We start from the raw sequence: 15349 nt of genomic DNA, 5'->3' as shown, positions 1-15349 counted from the left end.
AGACCAAAAAAAAAAAAACTAACATTTACTGAGTACCCACTATGTGCCAGAGGCTGTGTTTAGCACTGTCCTTCCAGGGAGGGATAGAATTATTCACATTTTACAGAAGACAGCTGAGGTCCCAGAGAAGTGAAATCTTTTTTTTTTTTTTTTTTGGCTTTTTAGGGCCATACCCACGGCATATGGAAGTTCCCAGGCTAGGGGGTGAATTGGAGCTATAGCCGCCGGCCTACACGACAGCCACAGAAATGCCAGAGCCACGCTGAGTCTGCAACCTACACCACAGCTCATGGCAAAGCCAGATCCTTAACTCACTGAGCGAGGCCAGGGATGGAACCCACATCCTCATGGATACCAGGTGGGGTTTGTAACCCACTGAGTCACAATGGGAACTCCCGAAGGAAGTGAAATCTTGAGAGGGTTGGGGATGGTGCTTTATTCATGGAGTAAAGGAAAGGAAAGCTTAAACTGGTTCTAAGGGGTTTTTTTTGTTTGTTTGTTTTTTGTCTTTTCTAGGGCCACTCCTGAGACATGTGGAGGTTCCCAGGCTAGGGGTCTAACTGGAGCTGTAGCCACTGGCCTACACCAGAGCCACAGCAATGCTGGATCCGAGCCGCATCTGCAACCTACACCACAGCTCATGGCGGCGCCAGATCCTTAACCCACTGAGTGAGGCCAGGGATCGAACCTGCAACCTCATGGTTCCTAGTTGGATTCGTTAACCACTCAGCCATGATGGGAACTCCCGATTCTAAGGGGTTTAACTCAGACAAGTGGTAGCCCAGCCTAGGATACCCCCAGCGATGGGGAACTCACTACCTCAGCTGTTTAGCCATGAAGAGGTTTCTGCCTGGAGAACTTGGTCCTGATTTGACCCCTCTGCTTGTGTGTGGGTGTCTCTGCCCCCAGCTCTCAGCCTTGAGGAGAAGCAGACTCTATAGAGACGGGGAAGGCTCTGAGCCCTTCTGTCTGCCCCTCTAGTCTCCAAAGGGCTCCTTTCTGGACTGGGCCAGCCCTAAATCCCGACAATGAACTGCTCCCTCTGGGGGTGGCTTCCTGGAGGGAAGTGACCTCAGTTTGGGGGCACCCAGATCCTCCCGGGAAGGGGGGCCTGTGGGAGGCAGTCATGGGATGTCCTGTCAGGTTGCGGGAGTCCCGCTATAGGCTGAGGCCGGTGACCGGAGCTCGGGCAATGGGTGAAGCCTGATTTGAACACCGACTGGATGCCAGGCCTGCTGAGGTAGTTTACTGACTCCTCTCCACCAACCTAGAAGCCTTTAGAACCATCATTCACACTCAGAGAACACATTTTGTGGCCCAAGCTCACGTTAACTCATTTAATCCTCACGTGGCCGTGTGAGGTATGGATATTATTTTATTATTTTATTTTTTTAGGGCTGCACCCGTGGCATATGGAGGTTCCCAGGCTAGGGGTCGACTCAGAGCTCCAGCTGCTAGCCTACGCCACAGCCACGCCAGGTCCTTGACCCACTGAGAGAGGCCAGTGAGACCCTGAATTCTCATGGACAGTATGTAGGTTTCTTAACCCACTGAGCCACAACAGGAACTCCCTTGTGCACTACTATTTGGCAGATGGGGAAACCGAGGCTCTTTGGGAAGACTTGGAGGTCCACCTGGGGGCGGTGGCCTGGCTGGGATTCACACTGCAGTCTGTGAGCCCAGAGTGCCCCCCTCAACACTTCCCTGTGATCAATAATCCCGCAGTGTTGTTTCCCTCCAAATGCTCCCAGGGGACTTGTCAACTGAGCTGCGGCCCATTAGCGGTTTCTGCACGTTTGAATCTGGCCCAGGGTCCCCAGGGTCGGCTGGCAGCCAGGCAGGGGAGGGGAGGGGGTCTCCAGCCTGGCCTGGGGAAGGCTGAAGGGCTGCATGGCACTCGAAGAGGCTGCCACTTTCAAATCAGTTGCAAAATGTCCCTGCTCTGGAGGCTGCCAGCACCTGCAAGCTGGCTATCCCTACATGATGGGCTGTGGGTGTGGCTTCTGGGTCATCTGGCTTTCAACACACTTGGTTTCAGACCCTCTGGCACAGCAGCAGGAGCTGAGAGAGGGAAATGCAGTGGGTAGGAAGGAGTGAGAGCCCTCTCCTGGAGCCCTGAGTGGTGCTGGGCAACGGCCTCTGACCCAAACCTCTGCTTCCTCGTTTGTGAAACAGACATCATCATCATATCATCATGGTAAACACCCACAGAGTGCCTCCTATGTGCCAGGTACTGTTCTAAGTGTTTCACATGTTCATTCTTTTTTTTTTTTCTTTGTTAGGGCCGCACCCATGGCATATGGAAGTTCCTAGGCTAGGGGTCGAATCGGAGCTACAGCTGCTGGCTTATGCCACAGCCACAGCAATGCCAGATCCGAGCCACACCTGCAACCGACATCACAGCTCATGGCAATGTTGGATCCTTAACCCACTGAGTGAGGCATCCTCAAGGACACTATGTCAGGTCCTTAACCCACTAAGCCACAACAGCAACTCCACACATGTTAATTCTTAATCTACACAACATTCTATAGAACAGGTACCATTATTATTGTTGCCTTGTACAAATACCAAAGAGAGAGTGAAGTGACTTACCCCAGATCACATAGCTACTAAGTTAAGCCGGGATTCAGTCCAGCCAGATTTGAACTTCTCTCCACTTCCGCTGCCACCACCCCTACTGCAGCAACCTCTGTCCTGTGTCCCAGTTTCCACCCTTCGACCCTGTCATGCATTCTCACAGACTCAAGTCTGACCACATCCCTCCTCCGCTCAACACCCCTCAATGGCTCCCTAGTGCCCTTAGGAATGAACGGTCTAAGTGCGTTAACTCATCTTCCAGGCCCATCACAAGCCTCACACTCCTACGGCACCAAACTTCTAGCTATTCTCTGAACATGTCACATGTGCTTATGCCTCTGCATATTTGCACAGGCTGTTCCCTCTGGCATGTCCTTCCACCCACACCACCCCATTTTCCTCCCTGCTGAAGTCCTACACACTTATGGTTCAGCTCAAGCACTGTCCCCTGAAAATCTCTGCTGTCTTCAGGGAGAATCACTCCCTCCTTGGGACTCACATAGCACACCTTGCACTTGCAGGAGTGCCGGTAAAGCACGTAGCTCACTAAAGGTTGAGGCATCTGTTTCTTCTAGCCCGGAAGCCTCTCAAAGGCTGGACTGGCTTCAGCCACCTTAGCATCTCTCCACTGCCAGGAGCACAGGGAGGTAGGCACTTGGAAAATGCCAGCTGAATGGATGAATGAATGAATGAACCTACCCGAATACTGCAAATGACGAGGCTGGAGAATGCAAGTTGAGAGTAACTGATTTTGTTTGGGTCCCCATGACGTTTATAATTGTCATGACCAGGCATTTAATAATGAGGTGGACCCTCTCAAGACTGGATTTTGAAAATCCCTAAATAGGAGTTCCTGTTGTGGCTCAGTGGATTAAGCATCTGATTAGTATCCATGAGGACGTGGGTTCAATCCCTGGCCTTGCTTAGCAGGTTAAAGGATCTGGCGTTGCCATGAGCTGTGGTGTAGGTCGCAGAGGTGACTCAGATCCTGCACTGCTGTGGCTGTGGGGTAGCCCAGCGGCTACAGCTCCGATTCGATCTCTAGCCTGGGAACTTCCATATGCCTCAGGTGTGGCCTTAAAAAAAAAAAAAAAATCCCCAAATATCCAAGATGCAGCCACCAGGATTGGCGCTCTTGGCAACAGTTGGCAAAAGCTGAGTCACGGTCACCTTGTTCGTGTTTTCAAGTATTTATTGAGCACCTACCATGTACTAGAGAACAACAGCCGAAAACCGTCACCTTCCCAGGCACTGCATACCTTTCTCTTGGCTGCCCAGGCCCTGTAAATATCTGAATTTCCAGCATGTTTCTGGAGGGGGATATTGAACCCCGGAAGGAGAAAGGGACTTGGCCCAAATCACCTGCACTTAGAGGGAGATCTTGACCCCAGGCCCCAACACTTATTTTCACAGTACCAGGTGACTAACAACTTAGCGTGAATGAACCTTTGTTCCCTGGAAGAGAGGAACCGGAGAGGGCTCCATAATGGTGCAAATTCGGCTGAACTCTATGCTTCCCCTGGCATGCTCTGCTTGCAGTCGAAGGGACAGGGGACAAAAGCTCCATGACGATGGGGCCCAGCCTGTCATCGGCAGAAGAGGTGGCTACGCTGCAGCTGCTGGCAAGACTGTCCTGGCCGCCAGCACTGCCTCCTTTGATTGCCTCCTCCTTTGTTCTGCACTTCAGGGCGTTCAGCGCCAGGGCCTGGCGCCAGACTCCCTCCCATAGCCCATCACCCGCCTGCCACGACTGCACGGGGAAGGTGGAGGTGGCAGCCTGGAGCAGCTCCAGAGGGATGCTGGGAGGAGCCCAGAGAGGGAGAGGCACTTAGCCAGGGTGGCAGAGCAAAGATGCAGCTACACAGGGCCCAGGGGAGACTCAGCCTCCAGCCTGGCTGCTCCTGTGGCGCCAAGATCAGGAACAGCCCTACATCCTGGACCTCCTCAGTGTCTGGGCTCCTGTACCATGCCCATCAGCCCTACCAGCATGGAACAGCCTTGAGAGTAGCGGTTTGTATCTGTCCTGCTCATCGCTGCATCCCTAGTGTCTAAGACAGTGTATGGCACGTAGTAGGTGCTCATTAAATTCCTGCTGAATGAACAAAGTAATACTGACCACAGTCCCAAGAGGCATGTTATTATAGAGGATGAAACTGAGGCTCATGGAGGGAGCATGGTTCACCCAAAGTCACAAGCCAGCACCGCCTCCCCCCCCCCCGCCCCCGCCACGGTGACCAGAGAGCTGCGAGGAAGAGAATCTGGAGACTGGGCCTCACCAACCAGGGTCCCTGAGGCAGCCTGTTCCAGATTTGGGGCCCCATGTTCTCAGGTGAGATCAGCCAAGGGCAGCTGGGGGCTGGCGGGGGTGCCTGTGTTAACTGTGAGGCTGGGGGGTCTCACGGGGGGTGGTGACTATCTTGGGACCTGGAGGCAGTCCTGGTGGTTGGCTGCCACTGGGTGTGATGCAGGAATGAGAGGAAGGAGGGAGGCCCAGGGGGACAAAGATGTGGGGGGAGGGAGGCCTGGAGGGGCCCTGGGCACCCTCTATACCCTGAGAACTTCACACTCAAGAGGGTCCTAGGGATCCCATAGCCTACAGCCTGAATAGGCAGCTCCACTGTGACCAGTCCTGCCCCATCACCTCCCCATCCTGGGCCTTCCTCATTACCCTCCCATCGCCTCCTCTTTAGAACCCCCTCATGCCACCCCCTTCACTCCTTTTCACCTTCTTCCCCACTCTCCATCGCAGCCCCCACCGTGCCCCCATTGCTCCCCCATGACAGCTGCTGTTATCCTCCCCGTCACGGTCCCCTTTATCACACCCCCCACTCCACCTCTACCACGAAGAGCTCTAATCACAGCCCTTATCACCTCTCTGTCCTCTCCCCCACCATGGCTCTCATCACCTTCCCTATCACCTCCCCAACTCCAACACCCATCACAGCTTCCATCACCTCCCTCATCTTTAGGTCAGAATCTACAGCTCCCTTGGACCAGTGACGATGGGGGTTTGGGAGAGAGCAGGAAAGGATGGAGAGAGGAGCAGGTAGGGGCAGGGTACAGGAGAGGAGAGAGAAGAGGCCATGAGGAGGATTTGACCGAGGATTCCCCCCACCCCACCCCTGTCCTCCCTGCAGGCATGAGTGGTCCAGCCGTGGGTGTCGCTGTCCAAGGTGCTGGGGCAGCCGGGCCTTGCGCAGGTGCTGCAGACCACCTGGATCTGAATCTCTGATCCATCTCTTCCTAGCTTGGGCAGAGGTCCCCCTCCCCCGCCCTGAGCCTCAGCTTTGCTATGTATTAAATGGGCTGATGCCTGCTGGCTAGGACGACGGAGCCCAGACAGATTGTCAGGAAGTGCCTGCGTCAGCCTCTGCCCAGCCTGCTCCAGCTCTGGCCTCTGAGGGCCCATGATTAACGAGGCTGGTCCTGCAGTGTGGCTCTGGGTCCTCTGGGGCCTAGCCGCTAAAGGGTGACAGCTGGCAGCCCAGCCATGGCCGGTGAGACTCAAGAGGCCTCCCTTCCTCTCTTACTTCCCCTTCTAGCGCTGCCTCCCTTTTTCACTCTAGCCTGTAGCCTCCTCTGGGACCTTGCTGGTGCTATTTCTTCCAGCCAGAAGTGTTTCTCAAACCATATAGGCTCTTGAAGGACTCCTCTTCTAGGAAGTCCTCCCTCTCAGAGGCTCCAGGCACACACTACCCACCTTAGCTGGCTGAGGGCAACCTGAACCTCTCCTATAAGATCTTTAAATGTTTTTCCTACTTGAACATGAGTACTATGTGCAAAATAATATTCTCCATGCTTTTAACTACATTATCTCATTCAGTCAATCCTCACGATAACCATCTCAGGTAGGGACTATTCTTTTCTTTTCTTTCTTTCTTCCTTCCTTCCTTCCTTCCTTCCTTTCTTTCTTTCTTTTTTTTTTTTGCTTTTTAGGGCCACACCCACAGCATATGGAGGTTCGCAGGCTAGGCGTCCAATCAGAGCTGTAGCCGCTGGCCTATACCGCAACCACAGCAACATGGGATCTGAGTTGTGTCTGCAACCTACACCACAGCTCACGGCAATGCCAGATCCTTAACCCACTAAGCAAGGCAGGGATTGAACCCGCAACCTCATGATTACTAGTCAGATTCATTTCCTCTGAGCCACAATGGGAACTCCAGGTAGGGACTATTCTTATTCCCATTTTACAGAGCAGGAATCTGAGACTCAGAAAGGTTAACGGGCTTGCCCTTGGTCACACAACGAACAAAGGGCCAAGCTGGAATTTAGATCTGTATCTGTGCCAGACCGTTTGCCATTCCCATGATATGCATCTGCCTTGGCCCCCACTAGATCCTGAAATCCATTTGGTAGGGGTCCTGTCCTTCTTTCCCAGTTTTTAGGGAACAAGCCCAGGGCCTGGTACTGAGAGCACCAATGACTGTCAAATAAAAGTAATGAATTTATGGCACCAGAAGAGGCTTCAGGTACCAGACAAGCAGCCAGAGGCTCAAAGATGGATCTGTAAGGGTGGGGATGCAGGTGGTGACAGATGGTTGGGGGGACACCCATGGATGGATTAGTTGGACCTGCCGCCACCAGGGAACGAACCCCTCTGGTCCCAAATACACATCATCCTTCTTGCCCCTGGTGTCAAGTTCAGCCCCAGGGGCCCTCCAGGTTGTCTGGGAGAGGGCCCCAAGGGGTCCCTTAATCAGGGAGCTGGGCCCTGGAGGCCTCCGGTGGGGGGTGGGCGGAGACTGTACTTGCTTTGGTACAGAACCTGGCAACAAGCCCCAGGAGAGCTTTCAAGGGAGAGGGGGAGGGGACTTTCTCAGCTGGCATGTTGAACGTCACCTTATTTTCTATCCTTAGATGCCTGGGGTCCAGAGGACTGATGGGCTATGTGACCTTGAGCAAGTCACTCACTCTCTCTGGGCCTCTGTCTCTCCATCGATACAATGAGCTGCCTAGGAGTCTCAGTTCTGGCAGTGTTTTCACTGGCGATGGCTGCTCCGCCCTCTGGGTGGCCCCACCTGCTCTCCAACAGCCTAAGTGTGTCTTCAGCTGAAGGGAAGGGGAGCCCCAGCTACCCAGAGAAGGGATGCTGTAGGCTTGGAAGATCTGAAACCAGTCACCACTTGTCCCTCCAGCCTGACAGCTTGGAAGTGCCAGGCACAGGACTCTGTGGGGACAGTAGTTGGGGATAATTCCCAGCTGGGCCTCTCTAAGCCTTAATTGTCCCATCAACAGAATGGGCATATGGCTGCCATAAATGGCCCCAGCAGCAGAGGGAGAAGAGAATGGGCATCACCAGTCAGTCTGAAAGGTGGCCTTCCCCCCGCCCCACCCCCAGCCACGTGAGCTCAGGAAGGAATCTGGAAATTGCCTGGGTCACATCTCTATCCAGCTGTTGGCACTGGGTGGAAAATCCAGGGTCCGCGTGAGGCCCTCAGTGGCTGCCATCCCAACAGCAGGGGGGGAACGACTCTCCTGGAACCGTGACCTCTCACGGGGGCAGGAAACAGCTCCCAAATCTTTCTCCCACTGCTAGTGGGAGCCAACACCCTCTTCCAAGACCCCTGGGTCCAACTTCACCACTAGCTGCTCTGCCCATCTGGGCAAACACCTAAGGCTTGGTTTTCCGGTGTATGAAATCCTGGGTTGGTTGGCTCAAGACAAAGGAAGACCAGGCAAGCTTTAGGGCAACAGCACCGTGTGTTCCACCAGGTGGAAAGAATAACACCCATAGGGCAGCACGCGTGCCTGTGAAGGAAGCCCCCACCTGACTTCTTGCCCACCTCTGGCTCTCCCCTCCAGTCCTCTGCCTGGGACACCCCTGCGAGTGATCTAACATCACGTGGCCCAGGGTCACAGCATTCCCCTCCACGTGGGCTCCAGTCCTGTAGGGCTTCAAAGGGAACCTCACCCCCTGTCGAGAGTGATGAAAACAGCCCAGCAGGGGAGAGGTGAGGGGGCCACCGGCTGAACAAACAGCAGCCCCCGGGGGGGACCAGGCCTGGCCCTTCCCTTGTGGTCCAAGCCTGACACCTGGGTTTTCTTCCGCTGGCTGCGTGACAGGCATGTAGACAGGCCCTTTGTGTGTCAGCGGTGTACATGCAGGCTGCTGCTGTGTGCACTTTGGCACACACAACAAGGCGAGTATTTGAGTAGCCCCCAGGCTGTGAGTGTGGTGTGGCACCAGTGCTGTCCTACCCCGTGGGTAGGTTAAGAACATGTTAAGGCCCAGGGTGGTGAACTGCAGCCCGCAGGTCAAATCCACCCACTGTCTGCTTTTGCACAGCTCATGAGCTGAGTGGTTTTTACATTCTCAAAGAGCTGGGGCAAAAAAAAAAAAAAAAAAAAGACGATTTCATGACCTGTGAAAATATGAAATTCAAATTTCAGTGGCTAGAACTAGTTCTGTTAGAACACACACACATTTGCATACTGTCTATGGCTGCTTTCAACCTACAGCAGCAGAGTCAAGCTATAGTGGCAGTTAGAGGAGAGACTGTAGGGCCCACAAAGGCTAAAATATTTACTGTCTGCCCTTATCAGGGAGCCTGTGCCTTCAATGTCAGGGTGCTGGTGTGTGCTGCTACCTCTTGCAAAAACTTAAAGTTCTGGAGTTTCCGTTGTGGTGCAGCAGAAACGAATCCAACTAGGAACCATGAGGTTGCAGGTTTGATCCTTGGCCTTGCTCAGTGGGTTAGGGATCTGGCATTGCTGTGAGCTGCGGGGTAGGCTGGCAGCTGTAGCTCCGATTAGACCCCTAGCCTGGGAACTTCCATATGCCATGAGTATGGCCCTAAAAAGAAAAATAAAAGACAAAAAAAACCCTTAAAGCTCAGCTTCAATGAACTTTTCAAGAATTTTATAATTAGAAACTTTAAGGAGAGGCTGTGTTTATTTCGGTACAAATATGTGAGCTTTGGGTTTTGCAACTTTATATTGTGTGCGTGTGTGTGTGTGTGTGTGTGTGTGTGTGTGTGTGTGTACCACAATCTTCTACTCACCTCTCACACATCTGTAGTGTTCAGCACATGCTAGGCAAATGGTGGGTACTTAGTTAAGATCTGTGGGATAAAATCACATGTGTGGTTCTTTCCATCATCTCAACAATTCTGTTAGCAAAGCAATACTCTTGCCCATTTCATAAATGTGGAAACTGAAGCCCGGATAGGTGTGTCCAACAATACCTGCTCGAGGCTCTTGCCTGGACCATTCACAGTGAGGACAAGATTGACACTGTTTTGCCCGTGGGAAACGTGGGCAAGCATATTATAACATGTCTGCTGGGAGACATCATGCCCCCGCCAGCAGTTTTCTGGGCATCCTAGGTCCCCTGCTGGCTCCACAGGTTTCCCGGCCTTCCTCCCTCGCTAGGGGTCTTGGCAGGCTCCCAAGAGCCTGTGGAAGGATGAGTGGATTTTTCCTTTTTCCGGCAAACTGGGGGCAGGTGTGGAGTGAGCGGCTCCCGGAGGGGGCGGCCAGAAAATGACTGAAACTGAACTGGGGGATCCAGTGAGGCTGAACCTTAAAAGGGGGTGCCATGGAGAGTAAGGGGCCTGCTGAAAGGGGGGAAAGGAGGGAGTTTGGGGAGTTAAGAATGCAAGCGAAGGTGCTGGGAATAGAAAAGGAGCCTTGAGCCGGGGTGGGGGGATCAAAGGCCAAGTGGCCAAGTTGGCAGCCTTGGGTGGGCCTATCCTTGCTTCTCAGGACCACGAGTCAGGTCCTGGACAATGTCCCCACCCAGCACTAGCCCGAACCTACATAATGCCAAACATGAAGCCATGGAAAAAAACCAGCTCCTGCTGCCACACCCCTGCCCTCCACCAGAGGCGGTCCTGGGATAAACTGGAGAGAATGGGGCAGGGGACACCTGGTGATTCTCCACTGGGGACTCTGCCTCTTCTGGAAGAATGGGCACTAGGACTCAACAGTCACTTCTACTCTCAGGATAAAATTCAAAGCCCTCCTCACAGCTGCCCAGGGCTGTACATCTTGTCCCCGCTCCAACCTCATCTTGTACCAGCTTCTCTGCATCCCCTGCACTCCAAATGCAACAGATCTGAATGTACTCTGCTCTTCCCACCACAGGGCCTTTGCACTGGCTGTATCCACTGCTGGGAACACTGCTACCCTCACTCATTCTTCAGATTTCTATTCAAACCTGACTTCCTCAGATTAGCCTTTTGTGACCACCCCCAGATCAGGTTTATTTCATGTTCTCAGACCTGCAACTTATTATCTGTGTAATTAATTAGGTGTTTGCTTGCTCTCTGACTACCCTGGAATCTCCAGCATAGGTCCTCCACCAAAAGACCTCTACTGAGGACCCTGGCTGTCTTGCTTCTTGCAGTATTCTAGTGCTTAGCACAGGAGCTGACACGCAGCAGGAGATCTGTAAATCCATGATGGCATCAATGAATGATTGGCATCACTAGTGACTGTCGCCATTACTTGGAGTTTTGGAACCAGATGTACTGAAAAGTAACATTGATGCACCACTTGTTATGAATGCACCTGTGGTTCCATGCTTGGTGACCACTCTGTAGGCACCAGGCAATGTTCTAGAGCAGAGCTGGAAGCTAGAACTTTCTGCAACAATGGCAGTGTTCTGGATCCATGCTGTCCCATACAGTAGCCATGAGATGCATGGACCTACCAAGCACTTGAAATGTGGCTAGTGAGACCAAGGCACTATATTTAATTTTATTTAACTTTAATTAATGTAAATTTAAATAGCACCATGGCTACCATATCGGACAACACAGCTCTACAGAGAAGGAAAGTGTCCTACTGTCCCCAGGGTTGTTACATGCAGTTCTGTCATCTAGAGAGTCACAATAACTTCCTCAAACCTCAATCAGCTGGTCCTTGGGAGTGAACATGCCAAGGATTCTCTGGCAGATCCCATGAGGCAAGACCTTGTCCTCCCCCACTGTCCACCAAGCTTGTCATAGACCACCAGGCAACAATGACTCAGGGAGCACTCCACGGTGATGGCGAACAAGAATGCTGAGAGTGGGACCTGACCATTTTGATCACCATCATCACCTATCACCCGACACCAGGACTGCCACCAACCTCATTCTCTCCATTGTTACCAGCCCATCACCAACACCCCCGAGAACACCACCAACACAACCATCAACACCACTCCCACCAGTTCCACAATCAGTGCTACCACTGACATTGCCACCAACGCTTTCTCCTCCATCATTACCACCGCCGCCAGCACCAACACCACCAACCCCCTCCCCCCATCATTAGAACCACCATCGCATCACCCCAACACTACCAACACTTAGAACCAGAATAAGATACCAGTCAAGAGTTTCAGCTCTGGAAATCAATTGTCTGGGCTTAAATCCCAGCTCTGATTTTTCTTTTTTTTTTTAGGGCTGCAGGTGTGGCATATGAAAGAGGTCAGATTGGACCTGCATCTGTGAACTATGCCACAGCTCACAGCAATCCCGGATCTTTAAACTACCGAGCAAGGCCAGGGATCGAACCTGCATCCTCATGGATACCAGTCGGGTTAGTAACTAGCTGAGCCACAAAGGGAACTCCTCCTTCAGCCTCTTTGAGATTCAGTTTCTTCATCTGTAAAATGGGTCGACAACCACAACTACCACCACTACTATGAACAGTAAGACTGGCTGTAATGATGGGAAAAAATCAAATGGGGAAGTGCATGGAGAGCCCTTTCACTGTGATGATTTGAGTGCTAATGCTCTTCTAGGCTCTGTGCTCAGTGAGCACAATTTTATTCAATCTTCACACAGCTGTGAGAGTCATCAACCCATCCATTTTGCAGATGAGGAAACTGAGACTCAGAGAGGTGATATAACTTTCCAAGAGCCCTATACCTAATATAAGAGGCTGGATCAGAACACAAGTCTTAAATTGGACTAAGCCAGACTGTCCCTTTTTCTGGGGGTTGGGGGCAGACCAGCAGATTGGCTTTCTGCAGATCTGGGCTCCCTCCTCAGGGATGCTGGGGGCATTTCAGCATCCCACTGAAAGGTGGTGTGGTGATAGTGATGGTGGTAGTGGGGTGGGGAGGGTAGCGAGTCCACTCACCTGTGTCCTGGCGAAACTGGTGCATGGACTGCAGGTCGATGATGTAGGGCACCAGCTGGGCGTCCACCTGCCCCAGGACCACGGAACCCCGGGCATCCTCCTTAAGCACGTTCTCGATGTGGTGGCACACAGTGGCAGTGTAGGGCCGCCAGCGGCTGTGCTCATTCAGCCACTCCCACACCACCACCCGGGCCACATTCTGCGGTGGGAAGCCCAGCCCGTTCACCGGCACCATCACGCCCTGGCCTGGCCGTGACATGGCCGCTGTTGCCTCAGGGGCCAGGACCCTGCTATATTCCTGGCCCAGCTCCTTTTGGGCCTGGGAGCCGGTGGGGAAGTTCCTCTCTCCCCAGGGAGGGCAGCAAGGACTGTCTGGCCTCCTTTCTAACTCCTGGCCCTCTCTGAGGCCCAGAGGCCTCAGTTAAAGGCGTGTGGGATGGTGTTCCAGGCTCCAAGGACCCCTTGGCAGCAGAGCTGTCTCAGATAAAGGTGCTTCTCTGGATGAGCAAGTGTCTTTCTTCTGATGGGGAAAACGGCGCTCTCAATTCCTTGGTGTCCCCAGCTCAGATCAGGGAGTGAGGCAGACGCCACTACTTTAGGTCCGGGCTCTCTCCTGCTGGTCTCCCGTTCTTCCTGGCCGCGCAGGGCCTGTCACCCAGGAGGCCCGGCCCCAGCCTGCTGTTCTCTGCAGCGCCCGGCCAGCCCTCTGCGCTCCCAACTGCGTCCCAGACCCCGAGCCTGGCTCCAGTTGGGCTGCTTGCCTTGCCTCGGGTCCGCCCCCCCCGACGGCTTCTGTTGAAGGGGGGCGTCCCCGTCCCCCTTGTTCCGGATCCACAGCGTCCTGGAAGGCCTGAGTGGCTGAAGAACGCACGGGAGAGGGGGGAGGCGCGTATCCCCAGCCTGGCGGCCCGGGCAGCGGCTCCGGAGCTGGGCTAGGGGACGAGGGGGGCGGGGGCCCGTGGGCACGCCCCACCCCACTCGTGCTCGCGACCTGCCAGGAGACAAGAAGGGGAGAGGGCCCTTTAAGAATAGAGCGCGGCACCCCCTCCCCCCTTCCTGGGAGAGCAATCGGCTGAGAACAATGGGGAACCGATGGGGGGGTGAGCAAGGGGGGCTAAAGGGGGTCGCGTGGTCTCGGTCCCTAAGGGCAGGCCTGAAGGGAGGGATGGGGCTGCGGGCGAAATTTTCCGAGCTTCCTCGCCTGCGGCGCCCCCTCCTCAGCTCCCTGAGCGCTCCCCTCCCCCGGGGCCCGCACACCCAGCAGAGGGATGCAGGGTGCGCGGGGATATGCGAGGATGCGCGGCGCTGCAGGCGCGGCCCAGGGCCCCTCGGGGGTCGCGTCACCGAGGAGGCGAAGCCGGGAGCTGGATGGTCAATGCCTTCCACCCTGGGGGTAACAGTCCCCCTTCTCCAGCCCAGACCTCCCCAAAGCGCGCGCGGGCCTCCCAAAGGAGCGGGGGTGGGGTCCCCAAGCACCCCGCGCTCTCACCGCTTCTCCTCTGCTCTGCCTTCTTCTCCGGCTCAAGCTCCAGCCCGGCCGCCTCCTGGGCTCCCCCCGGAGTGGGAGGGAGCCGCGGTCCCGCCTCCGCGCCCTTTCTCTCCCAGGCCGCGCACCAGGGCGCTGGGCTTTCGGCGGCGTGCGGACCTACTACCCTGCCGACCGACGGACGCGTGTGCCTGCTGCCGGACGCCACGCCGGGATCCCGCGGGTGGGAGGCGGCCGCGGCCGCGCTCAGGGGAGGGAAGGGGGAGGGGGCGGAGAAGGAGGAAGGGGAGGAGACAGACCGCGGCCTTAAACGCTGACACGCGAGTCCCCAGGGCGCCCCATATCCTGGGCTAGGCCCCCCTGGGACCCCAGGAGGCCTCCTGACCCCAGCATGGTGCGAAGTATGGACTGGGGTGTCCATGGAGTGCCAGCTTGAATCTTAGTCATGGGTTACATTCCAGTTGTCCAGTCCAGGGCCTGTACACAATAGATGCTCAATAAATGCTTGAACAAATGACTAAGATCCAGAGATTGTTTAAAGAAAGATTTTGGAGGAGGGTAAGGGTAGGCCCACCGCCATATCATTCAGGGATGCTGCAAACAACAGGTGCTCAATAAATGCCAGAAGGGGTTTGGCTGGATGAAAAGGGAGGCAGGTGGTGGCAGTAGCTCAAGTGTTAATGGGATGGCCAGCCCTCCTGTCCCTGGCAAGCTGGATGCAACCGAGAACCACATAACATCTGGCAAGGAGATGGACCACCCGGAGCCTGTGGGTGTTTAGATTAGGGAGGATGAAGGATGTGTCCGGGAACTCCAGCCTGGGCGGCAGATGGGGGTCAGCGGCCTGTTGGGAGCCTGTCCAGCACGGCCCACGCTCCTCTTCCTCTCCAGGGCAGATGGTGATGAACTGGACAAAGTCAGGGCAGACTGCTCAGGGGAGATTTCCCAGAACCTAACTCAATTCCCCAGCTAACTGGAGTGACTGCCTCTTCTCCAGGCCCCTGTTTTCTCCTGCAGCCCAGTGCCCAAGGGCCTCTCCAGATTGGGCTGTGATTCTGTTTGCTTGTGCCTGCTGCAGACTAAAGAGAGCGGCTCTGTCGGAGGGCAGGGCCAGCTCTGCAGTGCTATTGCTCCAACAGGATGGTTGAGCTCTGGGCATTTAGCCTAGGATTTCCAGGGGTCCATGAAGCCCCGCCCTCCCCTTAC

At 54.7% G+C, this 15349-nt stretch overlaps 1 protein-coding gene across 1 annotated transcript in view; it reads right to left on the bottom strand.

Moving 5' to 3' along the window:
- DTX1 (deltex E3 ubiquitin ligase 1) overlaps positions 1-14389 on the bottom strand; it is a 38854-nt gene extending 24465 nt beyond the window's left edge. The window contains exons 1-2 of the mRNA XM_047762468.1: positions 14147-14389; positions 12658-13648 (exon numbers count right to left, since the gene is read on the bottom strand). Coding sequence (XP_047618424.1) covers positions 12658-12916 — 259 coding nt within the window. The 5' untranslated portion in view covers positions 12917-13648; positions 14147-14389. The remainder of the gene's footprint in view (positions 1-12657; positions 13649-14146) is intronic.
- Positions 14390-15349: the final 960 nt, after the last annotated feature.

Source organism: Phacochoerus africanus, chromosome 15, assembly GCF_016906955.1.
Source record: "Phacochoerus africanus isolate WHEZ1 chromosome 15, ROS_Pafr_v1, whole genome shotgun sequence".
Taxonomy (NCBI): Eukaryota; Metazoa; Chordata; class Mammalia; order Artiodactyla; family Suidae; genus Phacochoerus; species Phacochoerus africanus.
This window is presented reverse-complemented; position numbering and strand designations above follow the sequence as displayed.